Source organism: Centroberyx affinis, unplaced genomic scaffold (genome assembly GCF_046629955.1).
Source record: "Centroberyx affinis isolate AG114_WGS23_722 - 3 ecotype Tasmania unplaced genomic scaffold, CSIRO-AGI_Caff_v1 ptg000185l_1, whole genome shotgun sequence".
NCBI classification, from domain to species: domain Eukaryota; kingdom Metazoa; phylum Chordata; class Actinopteri; order Beryciformes; family Berycidae; genus Centroberyx; species Centroberyx affinis.
The window spans coordinates 46,378-62,500 of record NW_027278880.1 but is presented as its reverse complement, the minus strand read 5'-3'; the positions used below and the strand labels follow the sequence as shown (position 1 = coordinate 62,500).

At 39.9% G+C, this 16,123-nt stretch overlaps 1 protein-coding gene across 1 annotated transcript in view; it reads left to right on the top strand.

Moving 5' to 3' along the window:
• The window catches only part of prkcz (protein kinase C, zeta), a 134,032-nt gene that overhangs the window by 72,209 nt on the left and 45,700 nt on the right, over window positions 1-16,123 (top strand). The window contains exon 5 of the mRNA XM_071536210.1: window positions 5,499-5,584. Coding sequence (XP_071392311.1) covers window positions 5,499-5,584 — 86 coding nt within the window. The remainder of the gene's footprint in view (window positions 1-5,498; window positions 5,585-16,123) is intronic.

Sequence of the window (16,123 nt, the reverse complement as noted above, 5' to 3'; positions counted from 1 at the left end):
CCTGGTGGTCCCCGGACCCCACGTTCAGAACCACTGTTCTAGAGGATGTCATTAGCTTTGCCACATTGATAATCTGATCATTGTGGTTAAAAAAAAAGCCAGCTAAAGCATGCAGTAACAGTTAAGCCTAAGTGATGCCCTTGGTGCCTTGCCATGTACAGTATATCTCTTTTGGTGTCATTGACATGACCAAGAATTGGGTCAATATCGTGGCAGTATTTACTGTATAGTGCTGACTCACACACCCATAGACAGCAGGAATTGACTTTAAAGAGAAATTAGTCATGAAATCATAGATGGCGGACGATGATGTACCACTTCTGACTCCCATTTGTCCCTCTACTTGTCATAGTTTGCTCCTGGATGGGTTTCTAGCCACCAGCAACACACTCTCCCTTCTCACCCGAGTCTAATTTGGTGTGTGAATTCACACTTCACACGGACCGACCTCATCTGGAGACATGTGCTGATGGTACGGCCCCGGGGCCGCATGAGTCAAGTTGTTATTTCGCTCAGTCTACATCAGGTTGAATTTTGTAGTCCGCTTTAGCTCAGGCTTCAAAGAAAAGACAAGTAGACCTGCTCTTTCTGATTTTGAAAGTGCATTTAATTGGCTACAGTCACATGCGAAATAAAACAAAAAAATACCAGATTCAGATTCTGGTTTTCACTTCTTCAAATCTATCGACCAATGAAGCATTCAACAATTCTTACATCTTTCAAAAGTTAAGTTGCATCACCTGCAGATCAGCTGGGATGAACATGCACAGAAAGAGTATTATTTATTCCACCCAATGAAAGAAGTTGAAAGAGTTTGCCTGGCTTTTAGCTACTCATGCTCTCCCGTCGAATGGATGATCAAAGCTTTATACCTCTTGCTTTCATACCCAACAAAATATCACGAGAACGTGCTAGTCCGTTTGAGGCATTTTTTATTCCAATTGGGCTTTTATGCCGATTATTAATGGAATATTCAGCTCCACTTAAACCCAGAGATTGATGCATGCAGTAGACGGTTGCCTTTTGTGCATTGTCTCTGTAACCGCTCACCTTTTCATCAACACTCCGCTTAATGGCACTGAGTCAAGAGCTGCGGTTTTGCAAAACATCATGCCCCGCAAATAACTCAACCAAATCCACTGTTTTTAGCATCTGACTAACTGTAACGTGATGTGTAGGCTCACGTATGGACGCCAACACGCCTCCTCGCACAGAGTGAAGGTAATTGGCTAATGTGTGCTTCTCTGCAGTGGCACGTCGTGTCAACCCCGACTCCCCCCCCCCCACCTCCCCACCCACCCACCAGTACGGGGCGGAAGGGATGAAATACTGGGTCGCCATGGCAACGCGCTGCAATGATTCGCCGAGGCAGGCCGGCGCTTTCCTTCGGAGGCCTCGAGTTAACAGGATTAGAGAGAATTCACAGACGAGACGCTAAAGGGCAGGACCTCTTTTGTGTCTCCCCCCCCCTCTCTCTCTCTCTCCTCTCCGTCTTTTTCATCTCTCCCCGGGCCTCCGTTCGAGGTAGAGAGGCGCCAGGGTCGGACTCGGTCGGTACTACTCCTGTGATAGCCGACATTAGACTTTTGCGATGAGGATAGGTTGCTAGTCTGACAGGAGTTTTGTTGTCGTTCCGCCCCTTAATCCTCATTCAGTAGCTCAGTTGCCAAGTGTCTGGTAGAGTGTTTAAATCCCTTTCTCTCTGGCTGCCTGCATATAGAGATGAGCACAATGCAAATTCTAGCTGGGACAGCACAGAGGAAGGAAAAAAAAAACAGATATTCAGTACTGAATCTCCAATTCACCCAATGCAGGAAATGGAGACAAAGCTTTATACCGAATCTCACAGCGATTGTCATTATTGCTCGCGAGAGACAATGTGAGAGTGAGATTTATTTTTTTTGGCTTTAATAATGTCAATATTGCGCATTGCAGACAATGGCGAGGGATGGAGAGAAAGAGGGAGGAAAAGATTCTTGGCTTAAATATTTAAGACGGTGCGGGCTCCCCTATTTAAACCAACTGGGACAAGAGTTCACCCCGGGGCATGAAAAATTAAACAGAGGGACCGGCTCTGCACCCATTTCACCAGAGATAAACAAGTAAAAAAAAAAAAAAAAAAAAAAAAGCACGTTCCATCTGAACCTGCACAATGGCAGCTTCGTTTTGGCAGGAGAAGGAAGAAGGAGAAGGAGGAGGAGGAGGGAGGGGGGGGGGGGGTGGATTTGTTTTTAAGATTCACTTTTATTTGCAGACAAGGCTAACGTCATCCTCGCTGCTAACTAACCACAGCTGGTATATGGTGGGCCGGGGCTACCATGGCAACAGAGGCACAAAAAAAAAAAAAAAAAAAAAAATGAGTGAGTGAGCGGAGGAGGATACCACAGCCGCACCCATCACCGGATCAACCAACCAGACTGAAAAACCAGTCCAGACAGGGGCGAGGTACTGGGAGAGCAGCTAGTGAATAATTTGTAAGGGGGGGGGGGGGGGGGGATGCGTGATGCGGTTCAACCAACCGGTTCACCTCATGCTGTGCTGATTTTTGTGGCATCAGTATTTAACGATTCATGTTTAGCAAATCTCAGCTAGTAGCCTGCTGTATGTTTGACAGCCCATGACAGAAAAAATACAATATATCCCAAAGGCCAAATATGGATATTATTGGATTGAAGCTGCTGATAGACAGTATTTTATGCTGACATTCAAAAGGTTAAAATGTGACCAAATTGAATGTCAAAAAAATGTTGTCAAGAATTTTATTCTTGCCAGGGTGGAACAATATTTAGACCATGGGACACTAAAACTCTCCATTGAAACACAGAATAATAACAACAATAATAATAACAATACTTATACTACTACTACTACTTCTACTACTACTACTACTACTACTAATAATAATGATAATAACAATAATAATAGTAATACATTTTCAGGCATACTTGTGTGGAATCCGATCTAAATGTCACATTAGAATCAGGTTAAGGTCTTCACATAGAGTAATAGAGTGTTCTATAGTTCTATAATACATATGTAATCAATCAAACTGCATCATATCCGTCATATAAGAGGTAGACGATACTGACTGGCTGATATCAGATTTTTGGTTATGTCTAGTATCATGAATCACTCCCTGCTTTTGATGAGCTCCTCTTTGCTGTCCAGTGCTGTATTTGTTGTGATAGCACATTGGACTGAAGTGTTATCTAACTTGAGCGACATCTGATATGATTCCCTGGAAACAACACATCCCGCCGCTAATAGAAATAAATTGGTTGCCTTTAATCATATCTGACACCAAGGTAATCATTCATTAGCCTCTGATTCATCTCCCTTGTTGAATGATGGTTTCATACCCTGAATTTGAATCAGGATGAAATCAATCCAATATGCTCTTCTATACAAAAAAAAATCTAACTGGCTTTATTACGATGGCCATTGTTGGTGAAAGTTACTTTTAAAAGCAACTAGTTACTTTACTTTGCTATTCCAGCAGTAGCAAACCTTTTTATGGCAGTGGTGTTTTGCTGAGTGTGGAAGTATTGAAGAGTCCGGGAGCAATGATTTTATTTAATCTTTGTTTTTCTTACTTTATTAACTGTAGTTACTTGATACTACAGCAGGTGAAGTGGCAGTTGCTGTCACAAAGTGTCGTAAATGGGTCATGTGACGGGAGCTAGCTACTTATTATTTATGAACCCTTTAGCCAATGAGCGCTGATTAGCCACAATGCTAGCCTGGACACGCACAAGCATGGATTCTCAGGAAAAAAACAACAAGAAATCATCTCAACATTTATTTTTTATATGCATTTACACTGAAATGATGTTTTCATTTTAGTTTGTACTATTTCCAGGCTAACAACTCTGTAATGATACAATAGACCATATTAGCTTTTTAGCCTCATTGACTTCCATGCGATCATGGAATCAGATAAAATAGGATGGTTCTGCAGGTTGCATCGAAAATGTGGTGATGTGTAAGAAGAGCAGAGAGCCTAGTCTAGCTGTTTAATGTAAAGCACTATAGGATGACTGTAGTGGCCTTGCTAGATAGGAATAGCACAAGCTAAACTAAAAGTTATAGGCTCTTGGCTCGAGTATAAACTAAATAAAGTTATCACAATGTGTGCTGTAATTTAAGACTATTGCTCTGTTTTTAAAACAGTAAGGCAATCTCATTTATATCAAGCATACTTTACATTGTGATTTTTCAATTAACAGCATGTTGTCGGCACAATATAACAGAATTTTCACTTTTTTCTAGTTTCTAAATTTGTGCTAAAAAGTATGCTCTGATGATCACGATGTTTGATAATGATGTTTTTTAACTTGATGAGTTTGCTTGACTCCTTTTGCACCTGCGGGGACATTTTTTGAAGGGGAGCAGATACCATGACCCGTAAATTTGTGCTAACATAAATGAAACAATATAAAGGAAAGATAAAAGTAATGATATTCTAATTGTAAAAGTCACTAATAATAGATTACAAGAATTCAAAAACAAATGTGCTACTAGTTACCACAAAAGAATAATTTGAGTACTCTAATGCATTATAAAGTAGTACAAGTAACCCCTAACACCGATGATGGCATACTAAAAAGTAGTTAGAAAACATAACACATATATTTGGTTTGAGGGCCCTTATTAGGGCATGATTACACCTTGTCAAGTTCTATTATAAGTGATCAAGTTATCAGAGTTATGGAAAGGTCCGGACATTATTTTTCTCACCTCACCTAATTATTTTTCTCGATCAAAAAGAATTTGAAGTTGAAACTAATGCCACTTAAGCTTATCATATTCCCTTCCTTGATAAGGATTAATGACACAAAGTAGAGAGTAGGTCACTTTTTTTTTTTTTTTCAAACAGTTGACATTTCGGAAATACACATTTCACATCCACTTAGGTGAAGTACACGGACAGATCCACCCTATCGCCTAAGCACACTGCTCGCTTATGTTTATGCCCGGCGGTTTATTAATAGCCGATTACATCACCCCGGTATAAATAGCTCACACCTTCATGGTCTCATCTGAATACAACGCATTACGGAGCACTAATAAGTCCACCCATCACCCGGGAGAACAGAGGAAATGGAGAGATGAAGGGCTCGGAGCTAGGCAAAGGAGGAAGGAAAGAAGGGACGAGGATGACGGCGGAAGGAGAGGGTGAAAGAAGAGAAGGGGAGGAGAGGGAGGGAAGCGCTGAGCATGTGTGTGTGTGTGTGTGTGTGTGAGCATGCGTTTATGTAGCAGAGAAACCTGATGGTTGTCTTCCTTCCCCCCTCTCACACTTTCACAGGAGAGCGAGAGAGAGAGAGAGAGAGAGAGGCTTAAAAGGGCTTTCACCACTCTCCTATCGCTCCATCTCTCTCCCTCCCTCTCTCTCTCTCTCCGTTTTAGCACACAGCGCCTCTATCCCCCCTTCTCCATCGCTTCAATCCCGTCCCTCACCATGCTGCTGCTCTACAACTGTTTCCTCTCTCTCCTAGAGTCGATCTACCGCCGCGGGGCCAGAAGATGGAGGAAGCTCTACCGAGTCAACGGACACCTCTTCCAGGCCAAGCGCTTTAACAGGGTGAGTGTCCTCCAGTCTCTCGAGTAACAGTCCGATTAGTTCGTGTCCGTTTTCCCACGCGATCTGCAGACTCTAGATCTAGAGCAGAAGCAGTTCAGGGAAGGGAGGGAAGTTAGCCGGTCTGATGGAGAGCACAGTGCTTAGGTGTTCATGAATTTACACCTTGGGGGGGGGGGGGGGGGGCTTTCAGTGTGTGGACTCTACTTTTGAGAGGAAGTTTTAAAAAAGTGATGTTAGATCAGTGTGGTGTTATGACGTTCAGGGGTGTCTGCAGGTTTCAGAACGATTTTTTTAAGAGTTTTTAATGCTACCCGGGAATTGGATTCAAGACCAATTTAAAAACCAAAAAGAAGAAACAAACCCGGCAAAGCGTAGCTAATGGATGTTCTGAAACTACGAATGAACTAGGGCTGGGCAATATATCGATATCGTGATATGAGACTAGATATCGTCTTAGATTTTGGATATCGTAATATCGTGATATGGCATAAGTGTCTTTCCCTGGTTTTAAAGGCTGCATTACAGTAAAGTGATGTCATTTTCTGAACTTACCGACATTACTGAAAAAAAAAAATCTCATTGTGTAAATATTTTGGGAAAGCACCAATAGTCATCCCTACAATATTGTCGCAATATCGATATCGAGGTATTTAGTAAAAAATATTGTGATATTTGATTTTGTCCATATCGCCCAGCCCTAGAATGAACAGTACTGAAAAAAGGACACCGGGAAGTTAAAGTAAGTTTAGGGACATAAAGTCCAGTTGTGTTTAGTAAAGCACATGATAGTGAAAACAAAACAAGTTTAGCATATTGTATAACTATGTTCTGTATTAATTAAGTGCAAGTAATGTAACGCAACATAAGAAAATAAAATCAACACTACTGTTGGGCCCATTCACATCTTTTGGCAAAACTACACAATTCATGGCATTTGCGTTATTTTCCACCTCTGTCTCGACTAAACATCACTCAATCTGTCAAAATCTTTATTTTATATTTGCATCAAAATGAAACTGAATTAAAAACAAACCTGCCATTACATTATGAAAAAATAACACTTCTAATCACTGTATTTAAGATATTGTAATGCTTTTTACACTTAGATCAATTCAACAAAGACTCTTCAAGCAAGAATCAGTTACCTTTATTCAAAAGACTACTAATATGGTCATTTTGTCACTATGTGTTCCTAAAAATGCACAGAGCACGAGAGTGCCTTTCCTCTACTGTATGGATTCTTTCATAATCATACTGCAGTCGAATTATATATGACAGGTAATCAAGTCACTGCTACAGCTCAGCTATCTGGATATTGATGCATAATTCATAGTGTCCTAGTTATGGCTTGTTTAGCAGTTGTCTCAGTTCAGCTCCATACTTCACACACACACATACACACACAGATATACACACACCTCAGCTGTGCTATTAAATCATTCGTTTTTTTTCTCTCTCTTTATTCCTTTACTCTGCTTTTCCTTTTCTTTTCGGGTTCTTTTAATATTCTTTTACTTATTTTCCGCTTTTCCCCCTATTTATTTAACAGTATTACTTTACCTATTGATTTGTTCATATTGTTTTGTTCTTTCTAAACTTTTTTTGGGGTTTCATTATACTATATTCATTCATAATTATGTATGATTGTTATTAAGGGAGACACTCCATAAGCCCCTCTGGGTTTCTTTGGTCTTCCTTGCATATGATCTTTATGATGTTGGTATACATTATGGATATGTTGTTTGAATTACTCTTTTGTGCTAAATAAAAAAAATAAAAAAATAAAAAATTAGTCTCAACTTGTTAGAACCAGTATGTCAGAGAGTTGCTGTTAGCATATGCCCTACATTAACTTTGTTCTTATGCCGTAATGCACAATGACCACTCTGGAAGGCAGGAGACAGACGTTAATGTTATTTCAATCAGCTCTTAAGTAGCTCTTACCTCTGAAGAGGAGCTGGAAGACAGCTCCTATTGCTGCGTATAGAACACAGACCCAAGGTGAAAAAGACAGAGCTTTCTCTTCCCTTTTGTGTTGTAAGCTGTCTTTTAATGATAAATATTCCCCTTCCATCCTCTGATTGTATCACAATGTTTTTGTCCCCTTTTCAAAAGGCTAGACCTTCAGGTTGCGAATCGAAATTAGATTCCTGCATGTAATCAGGCTGTCCCATTGTGATCGAGATTTCTTTTTCAAGAGAGCCACGAAAACAAGAAATGAAGATGACAAAGAAAATACACGGTATAATTCAGGCAAAAAGCCAGTAGCATACGTACAACATGTGTACATTGTGATAAGCGATTGCAAATGTGTCAGAAAAAGTGAGATATTGCTTTAGAATAATTGCGGGGGGTAAAAAAAATTCTCATTCAGAATCCATTTAGAAGGCGCAGAGTTCCAGAAAAGAGTCTAGTTAAGCAGTCCTGTGATGTGGGAGCATAGTTACTAGATGTAAAAGCCAGTAGAGATGTGAGGTACAAGGCTTCAGAACTAGAGCTCTGTAGAGAAATATAATTGGTTTCATCTTCAATATCGACTTGTGTCACTTGTGCTGTTTTACTGGTTAAAGCTTTTGGTTAAAGCGGGCCTCGGGACGGAACGTCTCCCGCGGGTGCTACGGTCCTACCGTCTAGACCAGACGGAGGACGAGCTGAGTGCATCGACACCATGCCGACTCAGCACTCAGCCGTGGTCGAACATCCATTACTCCGTGTGTTCGCTGCTATTGATGCTGGAGCCTGGCATAGTTGGCACGCCCCCGCTAGAGTAGTAAACTATTCATCTTGCCCTAATTCTTTCACCAAGGCCAGGTAATGCAAGGGCCTGCGTATGTGCAGCTTCTTAATATCATTTCTAGGGATGGGACGATATCTCACGATACAATTCGATACGCGATATGGGGTTCAAGATGCAATACAACCACGATACGATGTAATAAATAAAAGTTCAATGACAACAAAGTCTGACTGTTCAGAATTATGTTTATTTCTGAGACGCAAATCTTTCTAACATTGGCATTGGCTGCTAGAATGTAAACAACAATTTAAAAATGTCATTACTAATTTGGATGGACAGCTTGTGAAATTGTGATGGGCAAGCGTCTCATTTGTGATTACTACAGCAGACTAAAGTGGAGCTAATATCACCATTCATTTTTCTGCCCCACGACTCGTGTTGTTGCATTTTTGTATTGCGATATATTGAATTTTGATTTGAATTATTTCAGCTCAGATTTTGTATTACGCCCTTTGGTATCTGATCTTACATACAAGCAGAACAGATTTACGCACAAATATGTACAGGCAGCATGAATGCATGTAAGTCAATGGAAAGAAATAGACAGTGGTGGAAAGTAACTAAGTACATTTACTCAAGTACTGTACTTAAGTACAATTTTGAGATACTTGTACTTTACTTGAGTATTTCCATTTGATGCTACTTTATACTTCCACTCCACTACATTTCAGAGGGAAATATTGTACTTTCTACTCCACTACATTTATTTGACAGCTTTAGTTACTTTTCAGATGGAGATTTGACACAATGGATAATATAACAAGCTTTTAAAATACAACACATTGTTAAAGATGAAACCAGTGGTTTCCAACCTTTTTGGCTTTTGACGTCTTACAAAAAGCAGTGTGTAGTCGGGTCACATTTCAGATGTCTATGAGTTGTTAACAGCTCCACCAAATAGTGATTTTTCCCTCTAAACCTCACATGGTTTCATTTCAATAAATGTTCAAATGATCCAATATTTCGGCAAAAATCTAAGATTAGAAAAAAAGTCCAAAAACTGAAAACAGATTTGTGTATCAGAACTTTGTTTTTTCTTCTTTCCTCTCCCATTAATCATCTCACGACCCCTCAGATTTATCTGGTGACCCTTTGGAGGGGCCCGACCCCTAGGTTGGGAACCACTGGACTAAACTAGCTAACTGTATATAAAGTAGTTCAAACTAGCTCCACCTCCAGCAGCTACAACAGTAACATGCTGCTTACACACTGATGCTTCAGTATTAATAATCTAATGATGTCATATATAATAAAATATCAGTCAGAGGGACCAAACCACTACTTTTACTTTAATACTTTAACTACATTTTGCTGCTAATACTTATGTACTTTTACTTAAGTAGGATTTTTCATGCAGGACTTTTACTTGTAATGGAGTAGCACCAAAGCATTGACCTGCAGCATGATAGAACTAAAATATAACTAATCTACATTATCTCATCAAGAAAGATGTCAACCATAACCACTAATCACAATGGCAGGAACTGTTAATTTCTTAGGAAGTTTCCTGGAAAGAACCATGGAATTATGTTCTAATTATAGGGAAAATAGAGCAAGAGTTCAATGGGAGTTGGTAAGTTCCTCCAATTTCTTCTGTTGTTTCCAAGACAGAACCATGAAATGATGTAGTAGTTATATAGAAAATTTGAAATCAACTAAAATTAGTTAAGAATTCAACAAATAACTATATTATAGTATAATTCTTCTTCTTCTTCTTCTGATAATTGACCTCTGCCTATTATTTGTCGCCACCAGACTGCTTACATTTTCTAGATCAGTGGTTCTCAACGTGGGGTCCGGGGACCACCAGTGGTCCTTGAGGGGGTTCCAGGGGGTCCCCAGCAAACTGATGAATTATTAAACTTCAGCATAATTTCATTTACAAGAAATTAACACAATTAGAGAATGTAGAAGAATGACAGTTTTGATCATAGTTTCACTGTTATCTCTCTATCTAAAATACAGATAAGTCATGGAATTCTGGACAAAATCATATCTAACAATAAAAATATTCTCAGATTTGAGTCCGAGAGACAAAATCTCATCAAATGGGGGTCCGTGGCCCTAAGTTGTGCTACATTAGGGGTCCTTGATATGAAAAAGGTTGAGAATCACTGTTCTAGATAACTACTACATCGTTTCATGGTTCCTTCCAGGAAACTTCCTAAGAAATTAACAGTTCCTTTCTAGGAAATTCTTAGGAAATTGTGGGCCCAAGCGATCAGACTCATGCGGGTGAAGTGAGGTGAAATTTGTCTTAACATGCCGGTGAACCTGCAGCTGTGCACCAGGCGTCTGTCCTGTCAACCAGTTTGTTTTTTTTCGGACTGGGATTTCTCCGACTGTCGTTGCTATGCCGGTTCTCCAGGCCTCCGGTCGGTTCACCGTGTCGTCCTCCGCATATAAATAAGCCAAGGGAGAAGTAGGTCAGGTTTCTCCTCCCTCCTCTTTCTCCGTCTCTCACTCCATCCCTCTCTCTCCATCCTCTCAGTCTCCTCTTCCTCTCCATCCAGACAGAGACAGAGACAGATGCTTTGCGAATCCCTCCCATCGGACATAATGGGGTCTCTTTAGCTCCTCTCTTCCACGTGACGGGGCAGGAGTCGGGTCGGGGCCGGTTAGGGAGATGGCTGACACCGGCGTCCCGCGGCACGACATAGAGAAACCCGAACAAAAACCACAAAAAAGTCACGTTGGTTCAAGCGCTCCGCTGAGAGCAGAGGGGGGGGGGGGGGAGCGAGAATTTCCCCTCGTTTCGCTGGTACTGTTACGCAGGATTTGTTTCTATGCAGAGTACACTGCAAAAAAATTATCAAGTTCTCAAGTGATTTTCTATTGTTTCCAGACTAGTGCTGGGCGATAATTCAATATTATCGTTTATCGTCTTTCAGTGGAATCATATTGTGATGATATGAAGATATTTTGATATTGTAACACACGTTTATTAATGATGACAAGCAAATTTTACTTAAAAACTCTCATAAAATGAGGTATGGTAGGAATATTATTTGAAAATTTCAGTTTTGTTTGACATCACACCTAACATTACCATTCGGTTCAATGAGATGAACATTCATTTGATTATTTAACGTGATTTTGCATACATGAACCATATTGTGATATATATTGATATCAAGAAAAATCCTTATCATTATCATGATATTGATTTCAACCATATCGCCCAGACCTATTCCAGACCTATCAAGCGTATTTCATGATTTTTTTGTCAAATTATCTCACTGCACACATAATCTTGCTGGTTTCAGTAAATTTCACTTGATTCATGCCAATATGACTTCTTTCAAGAAAATAAAACAATAAAACAATTAAGAACATCTTGAAACAAGAAACTTTCTCCAAGACGATTTCACTTTGACCAAGTAAATGTCCTGATACAAGTTACATTCTCCTGAAAAAACTGTCAAATTTGTTGACACCAGTAAAATTATCTGTCAGTGCAATATGACAGAAATAAGCTTGATAAGTCTGGATACAAGATAAAATAGCTTAACAAGTCTGTCTGCTGACTAGAGATGTGTATCAGGATGAGAACTGAATAATAATGAGCTGATGCACATGATCAAAAATGTTCTAATATTGCTCTGGATACTCCTTCATTGATTCATCCTGGTCATTTTCCATAATAACTTGACTGAGCTCATATTTGATTATGAGAAACCTGAATTTGAAGTTCACTTTCCATGATAATATTCAGAAAATTGTTTTGGATATTGGTTAGTGGGATTGGCCGCTATTCCTACAGCAACTACTGCTGCTATTTTACACTTCCTGTTGAAATCTGTACTTTTTTCCATTCATACATTTCTACATAATATGTTTGAGTGTTGGAATTTATGTAATTATATCACTTATTCTTTTTATGCCCTATTCTTCTTTGCTGTATCCTTTTACTATTTGCTGCTGCAACGGCCCAGTTTCATAGGGATCATTAAAGATTCATCTAATCTAATCTAATCTAATCTCATATAAAGATGCATCTAAACTTTTTATCTGGAATAAGACCTCAACCAGGTTATGAATAGGGCTGGGCAATATATCGATATTATATCGATATCGTGATATGAGACTAGATATCGTCTTAGATTTTGGATATCATAATATCGTGATATGGCATAAGTGTCTTTTCCTGGTTTTAAAGGCTGCATTACAGTAAAGTGATGTCATTTTCTGAACTTACCAGACTGTTCTAGCTGTTCTATTATTTGCCTTTACCCACTTAGTCATTATATCTACATTACTGATGATTATTTATCAAAAATCTCATTGTGTAAATATTTTGTGAAAGCATCAATAGTCATCCCTTCAATATTGTCGCAATATCGATATCGAGGTATTTGGTCAAAAATATCGTGATATTTGATTCTGTCCATATCGCCCAGCCCTAGTTATGAACCACTTGCCACACTACTGTGTGCATGTAAAACAAACTCATTAGTTAGGTCTTCAGTGCAGAGTATGAACCGGTTTGTAGCTTATGGGCAGACTCTGTACTCTACATGTATTCTTCTATTCTAGACTGTTGTATTCTACATGTTATGACCAAATTCGTGAGAGATGCAAGCGTCTTTTAATCTGCCCCAGGTCCTCGCCCGAGGCCCCGCTCTGTGATAGCCTTCGGTTTCTTTGTCAGCGGCGAATCAGACAGCTCATCATTTCTCAGCATATTCGCCAAGTCGCTTTCCCGGCACTCCTATGACCTGCAGTGCTGCTGAGGGGGAGGACTGCCGATCGATAAAAGCCTCTCTCATCCTCTCATCCTTTTATTCCCCCGGCCGACATCGGCCGCGTGACTCCGGACCTCCGGAACGAGCTGTTCCACATGAGGAAGACAGCTGGAAAATGATGTAGTGTTGAGCGGCGCTGGCTTCAGTCTGGCGGCCACTGTGCGGTTCGGTTTGACAGTCTCCCCGAGTAATACCATGATGAAAGGGTGTAATTCCTGTTCATCCTAGCTGACTGACTGTCCGGTTTTTTTTTTTGTGTGAGGTTTTCTCTGTGAGGCAAGAGAATATCCATTTTGCTGCAGGAGCTGGTACTGGTGAAACTGGTCCATCAGCTCATCTGGTTTCTCACGCGTTTGTGTTGCTCATGTGAATGTGAATATGTGGAAAATCCTATCCGTTCAAGATAGCTGAATAGAGCGAATGAAAACCCCAAGCTCCAGCAGACTTTGCCGGGATTACATTAGCCCTAACATCTCTTACAAAACCGAGCTGTGGGGAGTTGTCAGGCTGGGTCAAGGGCGTCTCTGAGCCTCAGACTCCGCTGTTTTGACTCAGAGCCAGCAGTGCATCCAGTTAATGTACTTCAAATGGGTTTTCAGTCCACGTTGCTTCCCATAGCAATCCCCTCGCTTAGCAGCACAGCCTGGTTAGGAGTTTTATGGGGCCCAGTAAAGGTTAGTCGGCGTGTAGCACATTAGCTGTGTTTGGCTTACAGCGATCTGGCATAAGACTGAGACTTCTGGGGGCCCGTCACTAAATACTGACTGATAGAGGGATTGAATTTGTTGCTTAGAGAGGTGGAAAACAGTGGTGTCTACTCGGGGGGGATGCAGCTCTAATACACCTCAGTATGCCAACTCAGAAAGAATAGGAGCTGAACTTTTAGCAGACAGTTCAGCTTTGAAGTATAGAGGGGCTTTCAGGTGACGTCACTCCCTCTGGTGACCATAGTTGAGGTCCACAGCTCTTGGGCAACAGTGGCTGTCAACAGTTTGGTTGTGTTTCTAAATGTACAATTTGGCAATCTCAACAGAAGTCAATAAACATGGTTAACTTCTGTTCTATTTTGGACTGGGAACTGATCATTTCATCACAAATACATATGATCGATTTTATGTTTAGATGTCAGCTTTTAGCAAGCTAATCTGAGTATCTAGCCAGCTAACTATATCACTCCCTTGTTCTAATCTAATTTGTATGGAAGAGGATTAGGGCCACATGTGAAAAATGTATTTGAGTTCTGAGTTTAGTCAGAATTGTGAGATTAAAGTCAGAATTGTGAACTTAAAGTCAGAATTCTGAGAATAAAGTCAGAATTCAAGTAAGAATTCAGAAAATAAGTAGAAGCTAGCTTTAGCAGTGGCTATTAGTTGCATGTTAACATGCTGTCTAGTTAGCTAGCTAACAATGCCAACATACAACTATTTGTTGGTTAGCTGAGCTGACTATTTTCAAGCTAGTGTTTTTGAGTATGCTAAAAACAAGACACAGTAACTTAAATATGCAAATGAATCTATCTTATCAGACTGTTCACCTTTACTCACAGCATTACTGAATTGTTCTACACCCACACCATGATCATCTTTTTCAGATATCTCTATTTTCTAGCCCAGTTTTTATATATTCATCCATTATTTGCACACAGCCAATTCTCCAACGGACTTCCATGATGGCACCAGCTGTGGTTGCTAAGAGATTTTTTTTTATACACGATTTCAAAGTAGTGCACTCTTGAAAAGCTAGCTTAAAGATGTCATTCTTATTCCATTGCTTACTTATCAATACTTCTGTCTGCAACGTCTGACCCGAACTTGAGGCTAAAACAGCGTGAGAGTGGACGTCTTGTAAGAATAAAGGGCATAAGTAATACTGAAACGGTCTCTCCAAAGCCTGAAAGGGAGCAGCGGGCGTCTTCAAAAGTTTCTTACCTCGCACTGATAATTACTCCCAGGCGGAGAGTGCCGAGCAGGGAGAACAGATTTTTTTGACAACTAAAAAAAAAAAAAAAAATAAAAGCTAAAAGTTTTTGATTAATTTATAAATATATGCCCGAACCTCTCCGTTGAGTTAGATTAGTTAGACTGAAGGAAGCCTTTGAAGTCTCTCCGAAGCATTTCCATAGCAACAGTGCTTTGACTGGAGTGCTTTGTTCCTCATACTGTTAGCATGCACACCCTTAGAATGAGTGTTGCCGGTACACCAGGGTACATACGCTGCATCTTAAGTGTTTTAGTCTCCAGTGAAAAATTTTGTGACAGATTTATTGATGTCCGGGGTCACTGAGTTGCAAACTAAACATCTTTTGAAACAAATATAGCAATGTAACAGACAAGCTCAAGAAATATTTGTAAAAAAAAAAAACAAAAAAAAAAAACGATCAAGGCACACTCTGGAGACCAACTTATGTAACAGGGAATGGATTTCAGTGAGGCTCAGCTCTACTCAGTTTGCAAGACATAATAAGTGCAACAGTAGAAAAGGATAGTCACTTAATTCCATAATCAGATGCAACGTATAACTTATTAACTTGCTGTGTGTAGTAAAAATTGTCATTGTCAAATTAATTGTAATGCCATGGTATAATTATTGTAAACAAATGAGTCTATGGTCGAGATGATTGGTAGTCTTTGTCTCACACCAGTGGTATTGTTAGTGCTAGTGTTTCTAAAAATGATGGTCTCGTTTGTTTACGGTAATTATATTACATTTTCAAAATAAATGTGGTAATGATTTGTTGATGTTAAAATGCTTCACATAGCACCTTAAAGCAGTGATTCTCAACCTTTTTCATATCAAGGACCCCTAATGTAGTCCACATTAGGGCCACAGACCCCCATTTGATGAGATTTTGTCTCTCAAACACAAATCGGAGAATATTTTTATTGTTAGATATGATTTTGGCCAGAATCCCATGACTATCTGTATCGTAGGTAGAGAGATAACAGTGAAACTATGATCAAAACTGTCATTCTTCTACATTCTCTGATTGTCTTAAAT